The 21598-nt window shown below is 45.6% G+C and overlaps 1 protein-coding gene across 1 annotated transcript in view; it reads left to right on the top strand.

Moving 5' to 3' along the window:
* Positions 1 to 20924, top strand: part of Frmpd3 (FERM and PDZ domain containing 3) — a 72123-nt gene extending 51199 nt beyond the window's left edge. Inside the window, exons 12-14 of the mRNA XM_027433584.2 lie at positions 2605 to 2749; positions 15628 to 16449; positions 17872 to 20924. Coding sequence (XP_027289385.1) covers positions 2605 to 2749; positions 15628 to 16449; positions 17872 to 20924 — 4020 coding nt within the window. The remainder of the gene's footprint in view (positions 1 to 2604; positions 2750 to 15627; positions 16450 to 17871) is intronic.
* Positions 20925 to 21598: the final 674 nt, after the last annotated feature.

The following is a 21598-nucleotide window of genomic DNA, read 5'->3' as shown; positions in this document are numbered from 1 at the left end:
ATCTAAAATATTTATACTCTAACACTAAAAAAAATGCATGAAGTAGAGCACGGTGGTAGAAACCTATAATCTTAGTATTTGGGAGGCTGAGGTAGGAGGATCTCAATTCAGAAACAAATTTGAGTTAGGATCCTATATCAATTATACATACAAACTGTCTGGAGAGGTGACTCAGCAGTTAAGAGCTCTGGCTGCTTTTCCCAAGGACCCAGGTTTGATTACCAATACACACATGAGAGCTTAGAATTAGTAGTAACTCCAGTCCTAGGGGACCCAACACCCTCTTCTAGTTTCTAACCAGGCAAACACGTGTTGCACAGACATATATGCAGGCAAAACACTCATATGCATAAAATAAACTAAAGGGAAAAATAAAAAAATCAACAAATAAAAACAAATGTACAAACACATGCTGCCCTCTGCTCCTAATGAACTAGTCTATGTTCAGCTTAACTTACATGTTGGGTTCCTGAGAGCTAGCAAAGAAAACTAATCTGACTTCAGCCACCAGCAACTAGTTTGGATTCAGAATTGTTCCTAAGGTGATAGTAGCAGCCCAAGGCAGTTGATTGGCCTTCATTTTCACTGGTGAGGTCCTAATCATTTTTCTTCTGAACTCCTGCAATCACCTCGTAGCTGGGCAGAAAGGGATGTTCCCCATTAATTCTTCTAGGCTTTTATTTTGTGATGCTGGAAATCAAACCTAGGGCCTTCCTTGTGTTAGGCAAGCAATCTACTACTGAGCCGTATCCCCACTTTGAAACAGGATTTATTGCTGGCCTCAAACTCACTAGGTATCCAAGGATGACCTTGGACTCCTGATCTTCCTGGCTTCACCTCCAAACCCTAAGATAATGGGCATGGCTACACCTCACCAGGTTTCTGTTAACTCTTAATAATGTCCTCTAGTGATCCCAAAAGGTCCTGGCTACTCAGAGCCCATGACTCCCTCCTCAGCCAGTCTCTACAAGTTATTATCTCACTTTGATTGTATCCAGCTTACTCACATGACACCTTTGAAATGATAGAATGAATTCGAAGGTTTCTTTAAAATGCACTGCTGTTTTATCATTGCAGGAATCTCTGAAACAGTTAAGGAGTTACCTCTAGGAAACAGTCAACAGAGTGTGATAATATTGCCCATTGTGGGTCTAAAAACAGCAGCAATTGGGGCCAGGGGAGTAGTTTGATTGTAGAGTGTCTGCCCAGAATGCACAAGGTCCTATATTACATCTCTAGCACTAAAAAAGAAATAACAAGAATCCTGTTGATATGAAATTTTCTGTAACAAACAAACAGATCTTTGTGGTCAAATGAATTTGGAATACTAAAATCTTTGAATTTTTATGGGATATATTAGTTAATATATCATAGGATCTTAGAATTCCCATAGCACAAATGTCTGCATAGCTTGTTTCACCTACCACCCTTAACTGCAGAGCAAGAAACACCAATTAACAGCCACATTGCCTTTATTCCTAGGCAGATCTCTGAGTTCGAGGCCAGCCTGGTCTACACAGTGAGTACTCGGACAGCCAGGGCTTCACAGAGAAAACCTATCACATAAAACAAAAAGGAAAGAAAGAAGCACAATAAAAGGCTGGAAAGATTTCTCAGTGGTTAAGAGCACTGGCTGCTCTTCCAGGAGTCCTGGGCTCAATTCCCATCACTCACATGACAGCTCACAATCATCTATAATAGGCTCTGCTGCCCCCTTCTGGCATACAGACGATCATACACACAAAGCACCCATATACACACACATACATACATACATACATACATACATACATACATACATACATACATCTTCTTTTTTAAAAAAAGAAAGAAAAATGCCAATAAACTGGCATAGTGGTTCATGCATATAATTCCAGCACTTGTACGACAAAGACAAGAGGATTGCTATGAGTCTGAGGCCAACCTGGGCTACAAAGTGAATTCCAGACTAGCCAGAGCTACACAGTGAAAAATGTTGTGTTCAAGAAAAGAAAAATCAGTGGCCATTTCTAGGCTACTTTGGAAAATATGGGAAATAGAAGGGAGGTCAGGAAGGGACAAGCAGGACTTAGGCCAGAAAGGATTTGTCCCTAAAGTCACAGTTAGAACTCCATTGTATGGAGTGTGGTGTCCAAGGAGCTCATCTGGATGTTGTCAGGGCATATGGAGAGGAGCAAAGAATACTTCATGCAGCCAAGGTGGTTACATTCAAGGATATTCCAGGCCATCCCTCAGCCTAGCCTAGATTCCCAGCTTCACCCCCACTCTCCCAGCTGGCCCACACATCTGCTGAGCTCTGACAAACGCGAATACAGCCACACAACAGTCACATGACATTACATAATTTTAGTCTTTTTCAGTAAAGGTGCTTCATTAAATGTGTGCGTCAAGGTTTATTTAATGCTGATACCTAGAGAAGCCGTTACTACAAAGGAAAATTTATGACAGAGGAAATTGCCTGGCCATGGACCTCAAGTAGGGTTTGGAATATATGGTTCCTGTAACTACTCAAGGCATCTTTTCTTTGTTACTGTCCTCCCAGAAATGCACCTGCCTCTCTCCTGCCTTCTCATGTCTTTATGTTTTGAACCATCTCTTCCACAGCCTCTGGTGCTGTTGATGGAGTGGCCTGAAGCCACCAACTTTGCCTGCCTGATTGCGGGATACTGCCGCCTTCTGCTGGATTCCAGGAAGATGGTCTTCTCCAGGCCTGCCAACCAGCCTCTTCCGCCGCCTATGATAAAGGCAGGTAGGGCTCAGCCTCAGTTTTTTGTGTGCCTGAGACCCTCTGGACTCTGAAGTCATGGATGGAATGGTTCCATTGCCCTGGTTTTCATCACGTGCCAACAGTGCCAGCCTGTTTAACAGCAGCCGTTCATGTAGCACACACCCTACTGACACACCTTACTGGCAAGCACATATAACATCCACATGTACCTATTCCTGCAAAGGATGCCTGTGACCGCACACTGTGCTTAAGTCAGTGGATGTATGTAAGATGAAAGTAGCAATCACATGATAGAACCAATTAAAGAATTGCATGGTTGGGGGGGGGCTGGAGAGATGGCTCAGTGGTTAAGAGGTTCAACTCACAGTACCCACACGGCAGCTCACGTCTGTCTGTAACTCCAGTTCCAGAGTATTCGACTCCCTCACACGGACATACAAGCAGGCAAAATACCAATGAGCAGAAAATAGAAATAATTTTAAAAGAGAATTACATTGGCCAGGTATCATAGCACGTACTTGTAATGGTACATGATTATAATACCAGCTACTAGAAGGTAGAGGCAGAAAGAGTTCAAGACCAGCCAAGGCTACATAGAAAAAGCTTTTCTCAAAAGGGATTATATTGACTGTAAGGCAGAGCTTTAGTAATCTGGAAGAGATTTGTGCCTGCTCTGGCTTCATTGAAGTCAGGTTGAAAATGAAAATAAGACCCTCCTTTTTGTTCATCATATCGGGGACTGACAGAAGTGTCTGAAGTATGAAGTCACTGAAGGCTGGGAGTGGGGGACACTGGACATGCCCAAAAGAAGGCTTGGAGCTAGAAGTAGAGGTTCATAAAGAGCAAATGCCACTTCTAATCACAAGGTGTCCCATTTAGGCAACCTGGTATGGCTGCTTCTCAGAGAGGTGCTGGTGATGGTATGGAGGCCTTGAAAAATCAAAGTTGTCCAACCCAGGTGTCCTGCCCAAAACAAGTAGGAGGAGAAGTGTGACCAGAGAGCTGGGTCCTCCCTGTGTTAGACCTCAGGCTCACCTGTGCACAGGAAGTCTTCCTATCCCAAGCATCACAAACAGAATGGAAGTAGCACCCAGGATTCACTATTGCCAAAACCTGAACACTTGATCCACTCGGCCTTGCCTCTTGACTATTATTAAACCATCAAGACATTCTTGATTTGGGGTCACCTGATGGAGATCATGGTATCTGAGAATAGAAACACACTCCTGGCAGATGACCCAGCACCAAAAGGGCTGAGCGCCACCCATTTTAAGGTTGTTCCTTATCACGAACAAGACTGTCACATGCATAGCAGCAGATCTTGTAGCTCTGTTCACAGCAATTGAAAGTCAGTTCATCACATGAAGATTTGGGAAAGGATTGGTGGTCCCAAAGGAAGGGGTGCCCACATAGTAGATGAAAGGAAATGGATTAGAACAGGAAGAAACTGGGAGTGAGAGTTTGCATGGCTTGGGATGACTAACTTGAATGTGCTTTTCACACCTACAGATGGTCAAATGTTGTAAAAACCATCATTAGGATTCTCAGTGTCCCCTGTGGTCCTCTGACTAATCACATCCAAGTAAGCTGTACCTCTTACTGAGCAGGAGGGGGAGAAAGGAAAGGAGAAGGCATAAGGGGCCAGTCAAGACAGGACCAGGTGGAAGAATGAGAGGTGTTTGGGTGTCCACTTGGAGAAGGCAGTAGGTGTGGATATGTAGATGTAGTCCCAGTCTGGGGGACAGTTATCTGCCATGTTATCAGCACCCTAGCCAATGCTGCTTGCAAGTATCTCCATAGTAACTATGGAGATTGCGGCACCAAGTCCAAGACATGGGCTACATGTGTCTCTGCAGCCTCACTGAACACCTTCCCTGTTGCTTTTTCAAAGTTGCATCTGTTTTACTGGATTCTCTTGGAGGTAGGTATGACTTTCACACCCCATCTCCAAGTCTCCAATTCCTGAAATGCTCCTTGCACACCTGCAGAGTGGCAAAAGTTCAAGACTTCCCTAGAAAGTAGGTCTCTGTCTCCATTTAGGAGCCAAATGGACCACTGTAGTGTCTCTGCTGTTTATAATGCTTCTGCTTCAAATGAAAACAATTAGCTCAGAGGCAGAAACAAATAGAAAACCTCTGTTCTTCTTTCTTCTTCTGTCCAGAAATATATGAACTTGCTATTGATATCACCTCCACTGAGAATGGTGATGTGTTTGGAGGCCAGTTTCTTGGCCTTCTAAACTGCTGGGTGCTAGGTTGACATCAGCCACTGACAGAACGTTCTTGCTGTGTAAAGTGACCCTCCTAGCTTGACCTAAACTCAGCAAAATGCCAGGCTGATATGTACATCAGGTCTTGTGCCCTCTAAGCAGAGAAGGGTACCACTGAAGAGGCTAATCCCAAATTGCAGTGGATTAATAGTTACTTCCTGGTCTTGAAGACCTTTAAGATCGCAACCCATAGCTGAGATGGCTTTCTTCCATTAACTATCACTTTCATTCTTGAACAGAAGTTCCATCACCCACCATGGTCCTTTAGCAAAGGCTGTATTGGAGAGACATCTAGCCATACCTAGTGGCACAGGCATATAATCCCAGCTTCATGGAAGATTGAGGCACAAAGATTGCAAGTTCATGGTCTGTCACACCAGGGCTACAGAGAGAAGCTGCATCCTCACAGCTTCACTTGGGCTTTTCCCAGGGACCACAGCCACAATCCCCTTAGGCCATGGTCTCTGCGGAAAGGAGGAAGAAATATGGCCTTGCACCAGGCATTGGTGGCACACGCCTTTAATCCCAGCACTTGGGAGGCAGAGGCAGGCGGATCTCTGTGAGTTCAAGGCCAGCCTGGTCTCCAGAGCGAGTGCCAGGATAGGCTCCAAAGCTACACAAAGAAACCCTGTCTCGAAAAACCAAAAAAAAAAAAAGAAAAAAGAAAAAGAAAGAAAGAGAGAGAGAGAGAGAGAGAAAGAAACATGGCCTCACAGAAGCTGTTGACTACCAACTAGCCAAGCCCAGTGTTCAGTCTACCAGGCCAAAAGGATGCTGTTAACGCAGCAACAGAGGAAGGAAGCACCATGTATTGCAAACCTGGAAAAACAGGAGCATGGGAGAGTAGTAGGGAAGGAATCTGTTCTCGCACAGTACTTGAACAAAGCAAATATTTCACTTATTCACTAAACAGATGTTTCTCAAGGACCCATCAAGACAGACATTGGGAATACCGATAGGCATAACAGCTATGATGTTTTTGGCAGTTGACTTCACATAGCTTACAGTCTACTGGGGAAAATAGGGACAGATGATTCAGGGATGCTGCCAAAATAGTAAGTAGCTTGTCATTTACATAGAAAGAGTGCAGCAGCCCAATTAGCACCTGCATTTGAGGGCCAAAAACACACTGAGGTGGCAAGAAATCCAAAGGCATGGCCAGTAAGATGGCTCAGTGAGTACAGGCACACGCCACCAAGATTGAAGACTTGAGATCCACCCCCCAGGACCCAAATGTTGGAAGGAAAGAGCCATCTCCCACCATGCACACAATGGTACCCATGTATCTACATGAATGCACACATGTACGCACACAGACAGGCACACACACACACACACACACACACACACACACACACACACACACACGCATGCATCCACACACGCACGCACGCATGTACACACAGAGTAAGTGGTGGAAAGAAATAAGGAAAGAAAAGGAAAACAAGAAGAAAGATCCAGAATCAGCTTTCATCTCTCCTTCACTGAATATTCTTATTTTATGTACATATGTGTATATATAAATGTATACATATATTCAGACATTACAGTTTTCGTGTACATATAACCCAGCAGGCTGAGTGTGGTGATTCATGTCTGTAATCACAACACCCAGGAGGCTGGTGTAGGAGGATTACACATTCAAAACCAGCCTAGGCTACAAAATGAGATCCTGCCCCCACCCCACCCCACCCCCCCAAAACACCCAGCAACATTCATAGAAAGTTAGAGTGAAGATAATATTCTATTTTCTTGATGATTCAGAAAGCCCATGAGGCTCTTGCAAGGCTTCTATGTCATGATTATGACCAATGAACACAGCACTATAAAAATACACGAAGGCCAATTCTAGAAAGCTGCTTGAGTCTTGTGTTGACTGTGTGTATAGTGTAAATGTCTGTATGTCTCATGTATATATTATATATTCACAGCATATATATTTTAGCATAATTCTAGTCATTTTACTGTCCTGTTCTTTTCAAGCATTTTTGAGTCGACCTTGTGAGTAACTGAGTACAGACGGATAAACTAGGGCACCTCCACCCCCCTGCTTAGAGAAAGCTGATGAGCAATTCACATAGATTTACAATGTGAGAGGCAAGCTGTCCCAGCCATCAACCAATGCACCTGACTTTACCGGTACTTCTAACCTGCCTAGAGGACACTCAGGATAATCCAGACACATTCTCTCCTTGTATCTGGAAGTCATAATACCAGTGGAGGCCTAGACATCACCTGACCTTGGCGATGTAGTATGGGAAAATATTTCTTCCTGCAGGGAGGGCAGCTACCTGTAGAATTCCAGTCTTTATCTAAGAGAAAAGAGTATTCACTTGCTTATTGGATATAACCGTGGGAGCCACCTCTGATATCAGCATGTTGCCAGGTAGCTACCCTGATGGTTCAGTTGTCTCCTAGGTAGTTATCACCTGGAGCATTTCTAGCCCTGCAGATGACGCCTTCAGGTAGACATATCATAAACCAAGGACTTATGGCTCTAGGTTCCCTAGAGTACTTCTTTAACTCTCAGAGGCCTGGATAGGGGATGGATCCCTAAATACTCATTCCACAACTGATCCCAGGGTTTCCTGCATCAGCCAGTGAAACAGGAATGGAACCCACACAGTGTGATTACACTGAATCTGTATAGAGGAAAATAACATGGTCTATGGAAAACTCCTAGCATGTAAAGGCAGAGAGACTTGGGCTCCAATCCCTTCCTTCTGTTATATCTTCACTGTGTAAACATGAAAAAGTCCCATAAACAGTCTCAGTTTGCTTGTAATAAAAATAATAATAATAATGTTTACTACATACCCCCTGAGGGATTAGACAAGATAATGTGAGCTAAACTACATAAAGTTCTTTCACAATGCAAAGCACTTTTAAAAAATCTTTTCTTAAGTGTTCAAAGTTCACCATGTGCTAAGTCACTGCTTTTTAAAAAATTATTTTTGTTTTTAAACAAATGTTTTTACTGTTTTTAAGCAAACAGTAAAGAAATGGGGAACAGCTGGGAGAGGGAAACAAATATGATCAAAATATATTGTATAAAATTGAGTATGTAAAAAAGATGCTTCTTTTTGAGTGTGTGTGTGTGTGTGTGTGTGTGTGTGTGTGTGTGTGTGTGTGATGTATGTGTGTAGGTGCCCACAGAGGCCAGAACAGGGTTTCAGATCCCCTGTAACTGGAGTTACTGGTAATTGTAAGTCACCTGATGTGGGTTCTGGGAACTGAACTCAGACCCTTTGGAAAAAGCAGCAAGTGCTCTTAACCATTGAGCAATCTCTCCACTCTGCTCCCCCAGCACAGGCTGTCGTAGGGATGGATCACTATATAGCCAAGATGGCTTTGAACTCGCAGTCCTCCTGCCCCAGCTTCCAGAGTGCTTTAATTACAGGAGTATCACACACACACACACACACACACACACACACACACACACACACACACACACACTGAGAGATTTGTGGAGGAGTTGGGTTCTTGTTTGTTTATTTCTTCTTGTTGTTGAGCCATAATCATACGATGTCGTCCTGGCCTGGACCTCACTATATGGACCAGGCTTCTTGAACTCACAAAGAGGCACTTACTTCTACTTCTAACTGCTGGTTTTAAAAAGCATGTGCCACTGTAGCTGGATGAGAGGTTTTATTTTTATAAACAGCATTATTCAGATATTATCTCCAAGCCATAAAACTTTTTCATTTAAAATTCATAGCTCCATTTGTTTTGAGACAGGGTCTCACTATGTATCCCTGGATTACCTGGAACTTGCTATGAAAACCATCCTGACCTCAAACACATAAAGATCTGCTTGTCTCTGCTTCTTGAGTGCTGGAATTAAAGACCTGTGTCAACATGACTGAGTACAGCTCCATTTTTAATATATTTAGTATAGCTGGGTGGAAGTGGCACATGCCTTTAATTCTAGCAGCTGGGAGGCAGAGGCAGGTGGACCTCTGTGAGTTTGAGGTCAGTCTGGTCTACAAAGCAAGTTCCAGGGCATCCAGAGCTTATATATATATATATATATATATATAATATATATATATATATATATATATATATGAGAGAGAGAGGGATCGTATTCATATTATATCATATTCATAGAGTTATGCAACCATCTAGTTTTAGAATATTTTCACCACTTGAGCTGGGTCTGGTAGCACAGTCCTGTAATCACACCTATTGGTTAGGCTGAGTAATATCAGAATCAAGGCCAACATGGCCAAAGTGAGTTCAAGGCCAGCCTGAGTAAGTTAGTGCTACAAGTTCAGTCCCAAGTACAAAGTTTTTTTTTGACCTCTCATAAAGAGAAAAAATCAGTATGCACAAATCAAATGTAATAACAGTCCCTCCCCATATTGTGTCCTATCTGCTACCCACACCAAGCAGCCACGGCTCTGTAACTTTGTCTCTATAATGTTGCTTGTTCTTGTGTTTTATATAAATGTAACTAAGAAATATAGTCTTTTGTGCTTTGCTTTTTCACTTAGCATAGTATTTAAGGATCATTCACACAGCAATACATTGTTCCTTTTAATTATATAATATGCTGTTATATAGAATACATATTATTAGTTCATCAGTTGATAGACTTTTGGGTTGTTTTTACCTTCTAGCTATTATGAATAATTAAGTTAGACATTTATGTCCAACTTTTTGTGAGGCTATAGGGCTATATTTCTCAAAACATACAGTCAAAATGATAACTATGTTGAATTATTAGAGAAACTGCCTATTTTTCAAAATGACTCCACCATTTCACATTCAGATCTTTATCAATATGTGTTATTGCCTGTCTTGTTACATCCATCATAGTAGATAGAAGAGGCAACTCCTGATGTTAATTTGTAGTTCATGAATGGCCAATGATATTGAGCATCTTTCATTTGCTCATTGGCTTTTAATATGTCTTCTTTAGTGAAATACCCATTAAAAATCTTTTGTACAGTTTTAAGTTGGACCATTTGGCCATAATATGAGTTTATTTCTGCACATTTAATTCTATTGCACTGATTGTCAATACTACGTTATCTGGCTGGAGAGATGGCTTAGGGGTTAAGAGCACTGACTGCTCCTCCTGTGGCCCCAGGTTCAATTCCCAGCAATCACATGGCAACTCATAACCATCTGTAATGAGGTCTGGCGCCCTCTTCTGGCCTGTAGGCATGCATAGAAGCAGAACATTGTATACATAATAAATCTTAAAAATACTATATTAGCTTCATTATTATTGCTTTGTAGCAAATTTTCAAATCATGATTATCTCCATTCTTTTTCCTTCTTTTTCAAGATTGTTTTAGTTTTTCTGGGTACTTGGAGAGTCTATGTGAATGTTATAATTGATTTGTCAATTTTCTACAAAATCAGCTGGGATACTGTTGAGTCAGTAGATCAGTTTGAGAAGTATTGTCATCTTAAGTTGTCAGTGATGCATTGTGAAGCCTGCTAGTCTACAAATGTACAATCTTTCCACTTATTTAAGTCTTTAATTTGCTTCACAAATGGCGTATAGACTTCAGTATACAAGCCTTGCTCTTTTTTTTTAAATTTTGTACCTAGTGTTTGATACCCTTTTTATGTCTAGTAAGTCATTTAATTATTTTCTGAACTTTTGAGCTCAAAGTTGCACAGATTAAAAAGAATTTTCTTATACTAGATAGGGGTTTGTAAATAGTATATTTTAGGTTCAGCATTGGGGTGACACACACCTTTAATGGTAGTACTGAGAAGGCAAAGGCAGAACAATCTGCATGAGTTCAAGGACACACAGCAAGTTTCAGGCCATCCAGGGCTACATAGTGATACTCCATCTCAAAACAAAGTATGTTTTAAAATAATGACTTAACACTTTTTATAAGCATACTATAAGAAACTGGAAGCAGTAACATCATTTATAATTCTGGAATGATGGGGATGGGGCACAGTGAGCACACAGGGGCTTAGGAGTCAGTCAATGAAATCTTAAACCAAACAAATTGAGGCATGCATGCCAGTAAGCACAACACTTGAAAGATAGAAGCAGTACCAGGAGTTCAAAGCCATCCTCTGCTACACAGAAAGTTCATGGTTGCCCTGAGCTACACAAGACCTTGTCTCAAAACAGAGAAATGAGCAAAAACAAAATAAGTGAAGTCGTGCTCCACTGAGATGGCCTAGACCAAATTTCCTAACTTAAGGCCTTTGCTCACCTACAAAGTTCCAAGACCCTTCTTCATATTCCTGTCCATTGGTTTGTGACATCTGTGATTATATCAGTCATGTGTAATACCTTTAATCTCAGCATTCAGGAGACAGAGGCAGGGGGGGATCTCTGAGTTCAGGGCCACCCTGGTCTAAATAGTGAGGTCCAGGACAGCCAGGACCATGCAGAAAGACCCTGTCTCAAAAAAAAAAAACATTTTTTAGTTAACATACAAAATAATGGGTTTCATTACATCACTTTCATGCGCATGTATTGTTATATTTCTCTCAATCACTATCCCCACTGTCCTCCCATACCCCTTCCCCTCATCCTTTACTCACTCCCTTTGTTCCAGGCCAGCCAGAAATACACAGTGAACCCTCCAAGGGTGATGGGGGAAAGGAGAGATGATATCCATAAATTGCTTACCATGAAAGCACAAGAACCTGAATTTGATTCCCAATACCCATGTAAGGGCTAGGCACAGTGGCATGCACCTATAATCCCAGCACTGGGGTGGTGGGGACAGGAAGATCTGTGGGACAAGGTAGCCAGTGAGTCTAGCTGAATTAATAAGCTTCAGGTTCTATGAGAGACCTTGTCTCAAAAGCTAGATAGTTAGCAAGATGGTTCTAGTGGGTAAGGTACCTGCTACCAAGCCTGACAACCTGAGTTCTATTCCTGGGACCCACATGATGAAAGGAGAGAACCAACTTCTGCACATTATCCTCTGACCCTTGAAGCATACTGTGGCATGCATGCATGCATGTGAGCACATGAACAAGTAGGTATGATGTGTACACACAATGGGGAGTGTGGCTCAAAATGTTTTGAATGAATACATAATTGCAAAATAGGAAGAGAGAGGTTGAGGAATATACCTACCATTGACCTCTGGCCTCCCCTTGCATGTGCACACACAAACACACACGCATGCCCCCACGTGTTAAGGACGTAACTCAATTGGTAGAGTGCTTGCTTAGCATACATAAAACCCTGACTTCAATTCCTAGCACCACATTAACTGGGTGTGGTGGCATATAACTACAACCTCAGCTTTCTTGAAGCAGAGGAAGGAGGATGAGAAGTTTAAGACAGCTCTAGAAACCCAAGACCCTATGTCAAAACAAATTCATATATATCAGAATAAATATGGGACCTCCTGTAGAAGCCCAGTACTTATCCCTAGCATAGGTGTGGACTTTGGGAGCCCATTCCACATAGAGGAATATTCCCTGAGCCAAGACACACGGGGGTGGGCCTAGGCCCTATCCCAAAGGATACAATAGACTCTGTTGACACCCTATGGAAGGCCTCACCATCCAGGGGGAGCAGAAAAGATATGTGACAGATAAGGTTTTAGTTGGGGGGTAGGGGAGGACAGGTGGGAGAAGGGAACTGGGACTGTCATGTAAAACAATCCTGTTTCTAATTCAAATAAAAAAGTTGGAAAAAAACAGTCTTATATATTCTAAGATGACCTTGAACTTGCTAGATAGCCAAAGATGACAAAGATCCCAACTGCTGGGATTACAGGCATGTGTCACTATAACAATTTTTTTTTAAATGTGGTGCAGGCAATCAAACCCAGGGTTTGTCATGCAAAGCAACCAAACTACCATCTGAGCTACATCCCAAGCCCAGCTGGGAGAGCTTTTTCAATAGATAACATTTACTCTGTTGAAGAAATTCCCTTGGGTTCTAGTTTGTTGAGCTTTATCCCAATAAGGCCCTGGGGCTTTTTTCCAAATGATTTTTGTGCCTTTCAAGATGAGCATGTATATTTTATCTTCCATTAATATGCTATATTGCATGAATTAATAATTGATTTTTCAGAGTTTGAGAGATTGGACAGTGGTTAAGAGCACCACTGGCTACTCTTCTAGAAAACCTAAGTTTGATTCCCAGTGGCCATGTGACATCTCACAAGCATCTATAACTCCAGTCCCAGGGGATCTAATACCCTCTTCTGGCTTCCATGGGCACCAGGCACTCAGGTGATACACAGACATACATGCAGGCAAGACATCATACACAGAAAATAAAAATAAAATTTTAAAATAATGTATTTTTCATGTCAAAACCAGTTTGCATTAATGCAGTAAATCCCCACGGGTATGCAAATACTAGTAAGTAATTCTTTTTATGTGTTTCTGGGTTCCATTTGCTAGTATTTTGTTGATGGATTTTGTGCCTCTATTTATAGACGTTTTGTTCATAAGACATGGTGGTCTGTAGTTTCATTGTGATGTTTTTCTTTTGGTTTTTGTATTAAGATGACACTGGCCTCAGAATGAGCTGAAAGGTATTCTTGTCTCCTTTTACTTTTCTCCTTTTCATTTTGAAGACAGTGTCTCGCTGTAGCCAAGACTGGCCCAGGACTCACAATATTGTTTAGGCTGTCCTCTGATTGGTTCATGGTAATCTTCAGTCTCTGCCTCAGTCTCCCAAATGCTGGGAGGAAGGGTGAAAACAAGACAGTCAGGAGTTGAATGCCGGTTTCAGAAACATAGTGACTTAGAGGCTAACCTAGACTATATGAGACACTTTCTCAAAATAAAACGGTACAGTATTAGAGTCAGGCATGGTGTTATATACTTGTAATTCCAGCACTTAGAAAACAGAGTCAGGAGCATCACCACAAGTTTATGGCCAGCCTGACCTACATACAGTATGACTTCCAAGCTAACCAGAGCTATAGTGAGGTTATGACAAAAACAGTGGAATAATTGAGATTCTAACTGCTGTTGAACTGTATATACTTCTCCTTTCAATTCAGACCAGTTTTTACATCATGTGTTTGGGACTCAATTGCTGGGTGCCTGTACTGTGTATTTGTCCCAGCTATAAGTATTAGTGAAAAGTAACACTGACATATTGATCTGGCCTTGTCAAACTGGAATTTGAAAAGCATTTAAAGTTTTGTTTTCCAATACCTTGGCCATCATGATGATTAGCTATCCAAATTCTGAAGTCTCTCCAACCTGGACTCAATCGCAGGCTGTCACTTACAACCCGTATGACTTTAAGTAAATCATATAACCATTTAAGTCTGTTCCTTCCTTTGTTAAATGAGGATATTGATACCTGCCTCACTGGTTTGTGAAAACAGAATGGGATTATATGACATTTATCCTGGCTGCTTTTGTTGTTGTTATAGTTTGTTTGTTGGAGACAGGGTCATCCAAATCCTAGGCTGATTTTAAACACACTTTGTAGTTGAGGACTACCCTGAACTCCTTGACCATTCTGCCTATACTTCCCAAGAGCCGGGATAACAAGCATGTGCCATCATGTCCAGCTTTGTGATGGCTTTTCACCTGTCTGCTGATAGCAGAGTAAGCTGTCAGTTTCTGAGTATAGTCTCATCGATGGTGTGAAATGAGTTCCCAAAACAGTGTGGTAGAGAAGCCACTCAGAGATAGAATTTGCTGTGGATAGGGCTCAGATGCACATGCCTGCTATCAAGAGCTGTTGCTAAGAGCATTTCACCACCTGTAGTGACCTTGCATGGATCAGGAGAGTAATAAGCTTTGAAGGATTATAAGAATCATGCCCCATGCTCAAACCACATACCACGAGCCAGCATAACTCTCTTACACACTACCAATTCTCATGGTCAGAATTTGACCAGTAGGTAACTATCCTTTTAAGGCCTCTGAGGCTCCTGCCCATAGACATTTTTGAAATGTAAACTCTCGGGACTTATACTAGCCAGGTTTGTGAGCTGTTTAATTTTAATTCTTTTTGTTTGCTTGGTTTCTGTGACACTGTCTAATACCATAGCCCAGGTTGGAGCTTACTTTGTAGCCTAAGCTAGCCTCAAACCCATGGCAGTCCTTCTCCATCAGTCTTCTGAGTGTGAGCCACCATACTCAGCTTGTACTATCCAGTTTAACACCTTCTCAGTAAACACAGCAACTTCTCATACCAATTTCTTGGGCTAGAAGACATCCAAGATCACAGGAGAGCTACAGAGTACTGGCAGTAGGTATGGCTTCACAAAGGGATGGAGGCAATGACAGAAACAGTAACAGACTCAAAATAACACAAAACAAACCTTATCTCCTTAGGTATGTTTCCAATGGACTCTCAAACCAGCCATATCCGTGGAAGAATCCTGTGGTACCCGACATCAAACCATGCTTTTTCCCTTTTCAGAGTTGATGAGGCTTTTGCATCTGTGGCCATCACATTCTATTCACTCTGCTTTCAGTATCAGCAGTGACATGGTCCATCTGCTCCCCTCTTCTCTCTCTCTCTCTCTCTCTCTCTCTCTCTCTCTCTCTCTCTCTCTCTCTCTCTCTCTCTCTCTCTCTCCTTCCCTCTCTCCCTCCCTCTCTCTCTTGTATCTGTCACCCAGTCACATTGCACATGGGCCAGAGATGCCGAAAAGACTCAGCTATGATGCTCACCTGTGCATTCTCTTTTTGGGTTTAGATCACATGCACAGCGCCCATCGCCCTGTCACTGGGGGCCACCTGGGGAAAAAGGAGAGTAGTTATGTGGGCAGCGTGGGCGCCAGCCCTAGGAAGTCGAGCCGATGCACGACCCCGCCTGCCGACTCTGAGCTTGTCAGCTTCTGCTACCTCCACATGCGGGAACAAAGGAAGGAGCAAGAAAGCAGGACCGATGTTAACGAGAACCTAATCTTCTTCGAAGAAACCAGGCCCCGGACCAAGTCGGACCCCACATCCAAAAGCTCTGGCCAAGGTTATGAGGTGATTCCCGATGACTTTGATGCAGCCAGCCTAGACCATGAGCCTTGTGCCAGCAGGGCCCGGTCCTACACTTTGGACAATTCCCTTGGGGCCGAAGCCCTGAATTTCTACTGTGACTCTTGCAAAGTCAAACTCCAGGAGCAGCTGGGGCCTCGAAAAGGTGGGAGGCCTGGCTCCTCTCGGGACAATATGGTAGACTTAATGTCCCTCCCACCACCAGGAAGTGAGGAAGAGGAGGAAGAGGAAGATGAAACAACTTCTCTGTTGCCAGCCATTGCGGCCCCACCCCCTGGTTTCCGTGACAACAGCTCTGATGAGGATGATCCCAAGCGCAGGGCTGTTCAAAGTCAGGAGCAAGGACGTCACCTGCGTGGGCTCCTATATGATGAGATTCCAGTGACACTGATTGACAGCGTACAGACCCGGACAGTACGAGATCATGCCCAGGAGCTGGATGATGCTCTGGTGTCTACTCTGCAGGCTCTGGAAGCCCTGGCTGCTTCAGAGGATGGACCTCACCCTCCACCCCCACAGACTGCAGGTAATAGCCCATTCCTCATGCGGTCTTACTTCTTCTGGTCCAGGAATGTTCAGCAGGCAGCATTGCTTCTTTTCAAGCAGTTGTTTAAGTGACTATAGCATATCAAAGGCAGTGAATTGGCACACTAGTTCAGATCTCAAGAAAAAGGAAGATATGGAGCTGAGATATGTTTTGGCTCTAGGTATAGCTGTGTAACTCATGATTCCATATCTCTGGACAGTTACTGCAGATGGAACCCACAACAGCTGTACATCAAGGCCAGGATTAAGGAACAGGAATAGAGGAGAGACACAGAAAACAGACAAATAATAACAACATGCTCCAAAAGACCAGCTAATTTCCAAAATGACCTGTGATCAGGACAGCCAAGAGCCTTCTCCACTCAGGGCTGGGGTTAGCCTATATTTGAGAACATGCATCCTGAGGCAGACACAGCAGAGTCCTAGTTTCCTTACTCACAGGCAGTGCAACTCATGGCAAGTCACTTACTCGCTTCTGTGCATCACTTCAGTAATTGCATCACACAGCATGAAGATTAAATGGCATCATCATTCAGACAGAAGGCAGAAGCACTACCTTACTCACAGTGAGGAGCTCAGTAATCAGTAGCTATCACTGTTAGCTATCAATTGGCAGGAGAACCATGCTACATGCTTGCTATTCTCTATTATAGATGCATGCAAATCCATCTTCTGAAAGGCACACATATGTGCCCCACATACACACACACACACATTTTTAAAAAGAGAGATAAACAATGCAACAATAATGGCAAAATCAATAAAGAGGCACAAGGAATACTAACAAGCCTGTGAGTCGGGGTCAAGTATGGACGGAGCCTGTCTTTTCTATGCATGAGTGATCCCTTATCTTTGGGTGGCCCCCTGAATGCTTGCCCCCAACCCAGGCTGACATTTGTCTTCACTCATCATCGGGTGCTCCAAAACTAGTCGTTTCCAGGTCCAAGGCCCATGTGGCTGCCAGAGAGAAAAGCTTGGCTAAATGGCTTCAGCTGCAAGGACTGTAGACAGGCCTGGCCAGATGAGGAGGAATAGAATAGCACCTCTCTTTGCCAGCTCTCTTCAGGACAATTAACAGAAATTTTCTAGCTGTTGAATCTAAAAATAGCATTGATTGGCATGTTGTTTTACATGTTAATTTACCACCAAACTGCCCAGATCTTCTTTTTTGGTATTCCTTTTTTTGGATTCCAACCTTTCACACCCCCTTCTCACATCTTGTTCCTCTTTGTGAGCTCTTCTTGGCTCCTCCCCCTCAGCCCTACAGTTTTCTCAGGCTTGACTGGTTTTCCCCAGCTTGAAATACTGCTGCTGCCTACCATTTCTCCACAAACACTCTAGATAGGGTTGGAAAAGACCTTGATGCTAATACATGTAACAAGTCCCATTCTCGTCCCTCCAGGTCTGATTGTGCTGGCCACAATCACTCCTGAATCATCGCTCGACTCGGGCCATGAAACCAACTCTTCAGAGCTCACAGATATGTCGGAGATGATGTCGGCCATGAAGCAGCACCAGAACACGACCTACTTCCTGGCCCAGCACCTCAACAAGGACAGCCTCCTTGCCCGAAAGGACCTGCCCTTCAGGATCCAGAGCTGCGCGGCTCAGGCTGTGCTCACCGCCCCTTATGCCCTTGGGCCCCCAGATCCCAACCCATCCCTCCAGCCAGCTGTCCCTGGCCAAAGTCCTGGCCCCCCTGGAGCTCGGAGAAAGCTGCCACAGTCAGAAGCCCAGGTGCAGGGAGAGAGAACATACTCCCTGGCGGTGCACCCAGCACTGTCCCCACAGCTTAGTGAGCAGAAGAATCTGAGCTTGCTTCCCCCGGTTCCTGAGGACAAAGGGCCAGGCCACACTAGGGCAGGCCTAGAGATGTCACTGAGGGCAGCCACACCATCCCTCAGTGAAGAGCAGGTCTCAGAGCTAAGGGAAAACTTGCCCAAGGAAGTCAGGTTGAGCCCCAAGCTTATCCTGGACCCAAAAGGCAGTGTGACCCCAGCCATCATCTCGGCGGCCCTACAGCAGGTGGTACACAGTAAGAATCTAGCCACTTCTGGTACAGCCTTGGCAACACCCTCCAACAGAGGGGAGAGGAGGTTAGAGGCTGGCATGGGGAGGCCTGAGGTCACCATGGGCAGGCCAGAAGTTAGCCTGATGAGCAGCAGTGCCAGCAAGAATCTGAAATTTAAAATGAGCCCTGGTGTTCCAGAGACCACACGAAATTCTCAGCAGCAGCTGGGCCCAGAAGTCTCTGCCAGCCCCAGAGTATCCACAAGCAGCCGGGCTGACAACCTCCACCTTTCCCCACAAGAGGACAGGTTTCCTGTTCAAAGTTTCCCTCCGAAGAGCTATCTATCCAGAACAAGTCGAGACTCGGTGGGCAAGCAAGCTACTGGGGAGGTGGCAGGCAAGGGCGGGCTGGAGGGTGCTAAGCCTCCCCCTAACAAGCAGAGCATAGTCTCTGGCCATGGGGAGAAAGGGCAGCTGGAGAGCACATCAAAAAGCAGCAAGCTTGAAGAGACCAGCCTGGTCCCCCGAGCTGGCTATCCCATGGCTCTGCCCAGCCCAAGCTGCCAGGCTCGAAGCCACAGCCCTAGCTGCCAGGTTCGAAGCCACAGTCCCAGCATCCAGTCCCGAGGCCCCAGCCCCAGCTGCCAACCTAGAGGCCAGAGCCCACTGAGGCCCCTGGCCACCAGCCGGCAGGTCAGCACCATGCCATCTAGGAAGCTTGAAACGACCCTGGATGGAGCCCATTCAGCCTCTGAAAGCTCCACAAAGCCCAAGTCATCCCGAGGTCCTTTCCGACTACGCAACTTATTCTCTGCCACCTTCCCTACCCGCCAGAAGAAAGAGACAGATGAGCGACAGGCCCAGCTGCAGAAGGTAAAGCAGTATGAATTGGAGTTCCTTGAGGAACTTCTAAAGCCACCAAGCCAGGGAGAGCTTCCAGGAACAGAGTACCTGCAACCTCCAGCGCCTGGCCGCTGCAGCTGCCAGCTACGCAGTAGCCCTGTGCAGCAGGGCCCTGGCATGTCTCGTGAACAGAGACGCAGCTGTGACTGCAAGCGCATCTGCCGAGGGGGACGGCCTCAAGCTGCCCAGACCCCAGTGACTGGCCTCCGGGAGAGGGAGAGAGTCCTCCCTACCCAGAGGCAGCCAGAGGCTGGCCCAGGCTTGAGCCTTGGTAGTCCCATCAATGACCAGCGCATCCGTTCCACCAGCCTGGAGTCCCGTGAGTGCCGGTCAGACCCTGAGAGTGGCATTTCTTGCCTGGCCACGTGTGCCTCAGGGGGTGAGTGTTTGGGAGATCCCAACTACAGGAAACTGATGCGCCACTACAGTATCAGCGAGCTGGACCAGGGTGACAGGGCCTCACTGACCTCAGATGTCTACCCGCACCCACCCTTGGGAATGCTACCTAGAGAGGTAAAGGATGTAGAAACAGGCCTCCCACTAGTCTTAGGTCCAAAAGGCAAGTGTATGGAGTCACCAACTCTAGGAGACCCCTCCTATGTCCAAGTGGCCCCTGAGAGCAAAGGGCCCAGGCAGATGGCTGTGTTTTCACTGCCAGAGGAGGTATACCGGAGGCCAGCTGATCTGGATGAGGACAGTGAAAGTAGCAAGTGCTGCTCCATCCGCTACTGCTTCTATTACCGCAAGTGTGACATGGCAGATGATGCCAGCGACGGCAAGGATGAGCTCTCCTATTCCATCCCCATGAAGATTCTGCCTGGCATGAAGCTGGACGAGCAGGTGGTGCCTGTGGTCAGCAGAACCCTGCAGGTACTAGATGCTGCCACCTGCAGCAGCAGTCCTGAGGCCCCCCACACCCAGGAGATCGACCTTCGGGTTTCCACCTTTGAAGGGAGCCTGGCTAAAATCAATGCCCTACGGGCCCATGCCTATGGCCTCCCTGATGGTTTTCTGGCTGCCCGTCTGGACACCAATGAGTTGCTGACCGTCTTGCGGCAGTGTGTGGCCAGTCCCGAGGCCCGTGCCCCCAAGCCCTATGTCTCTCAAATTTCTGAATACAAGCTTGAGCTAGCTCTCAAATTCAAGGAGCTGCGGGCCTCCTGCCGCCGAGTAGCCAATGTGGACAAGAGCCCGACTCACATGCTGGCAGCCATCACAGGCAGCTTCCAGGTGCTGAGCAGCCTCATTGAGACCTTTGTGCGGCTGGTGTTCATCGTGCGCTCTGAGGCCCAGCGTCAGGAGCTGCTGGCCAAAGTAGAAGAAGTAGTGAGGAATTACACCTTCCTGCTGCGTGCAGCCGAGGAGTCCACAGCCCGGAACCTTAACCAGCAGCAGCAGCAACAGCAACAGCAACAACAGCAGCAGCAGCAGCAGCAGCAACCGCTGCCACAGCTGCCAGGAGCCACAGGGCACCCACCAGGCTCCCCATCATCGACTGTTATGAGCACATTCACACACTCCTTAAAAACCCTTATTAAGTAAGGCACTTGCCCAGTCTTGTCCCCTCCCCATCCACGGCCCCAGGTTTGAGCTTTGTGGTCTTTGCATCTCGTGGTGAGTGTGTGTGTGTGCGTGTGTGTGTGTGTGTGTGTCTGTCTACTGGGCCAGTCAGGGTCCAAGAGCCTATCTATCAGTCTCCAAGGAGTGAAAACTCCCTAGACTAAGGCTCTCTATTAAGGGCTGCAGGCTTAGCTGCCGCCCTGGGTGTCCTCGCCCCTTCCTGGCCTCTGGGCGTCACTGTGAGGGCAAAGGCCCCTCGCCATTACGCCCACCACAGAGCTGTATTTTATCTCTTCTCTGGGGCTCATAGGTGACATCAGGTTCACCTCCTGCTCTGAGTTGGGCACCGGGGGAGCCAGGACCTGGAGCTCCTCCTAGCATCTGCTGCCCCACGGAGGGCAGTGGCAATAGCAGTAGGCCACAGTGCCAAGCCAGGGAGAGAGGGCGCTCGTTCCAGATGTGCCCACCCACCATGGGCTCCCCTGTACCTGGCAGGAGCCACCTCAAGGGCCAGTGCCCAGGTAGGATATGTGCAGAATACAGCCATGTTGGGCTGTTAGTGGCTGGCTCAACAGGCTGGCAGCCTTGGGAGCCCTTGCCCCCAGGTTCAGGAGCTCCACACCAGCCATCCCCAAAGTTCCCTGCCCCTCACTGAT

Source organism: Cricetulus griseus, chromosome X, assembly GCF_003668045.3.
Source record: "Cricetulus griseus strain 17A/GY chromosome X, alternate assembly CriGri-PICRH-1.0, whole genome shotgun sequence".
NCBI lineage: Eukaryota > Metazoa > Chordata > Mammalia > Rodentia > Cricetidae > Cricetulus > Cricetulus griseus.
Note: the sequence above shows the minus strand (reverse complement) of the source record. Positions and strands in the feature narration are given on the sequence as shown.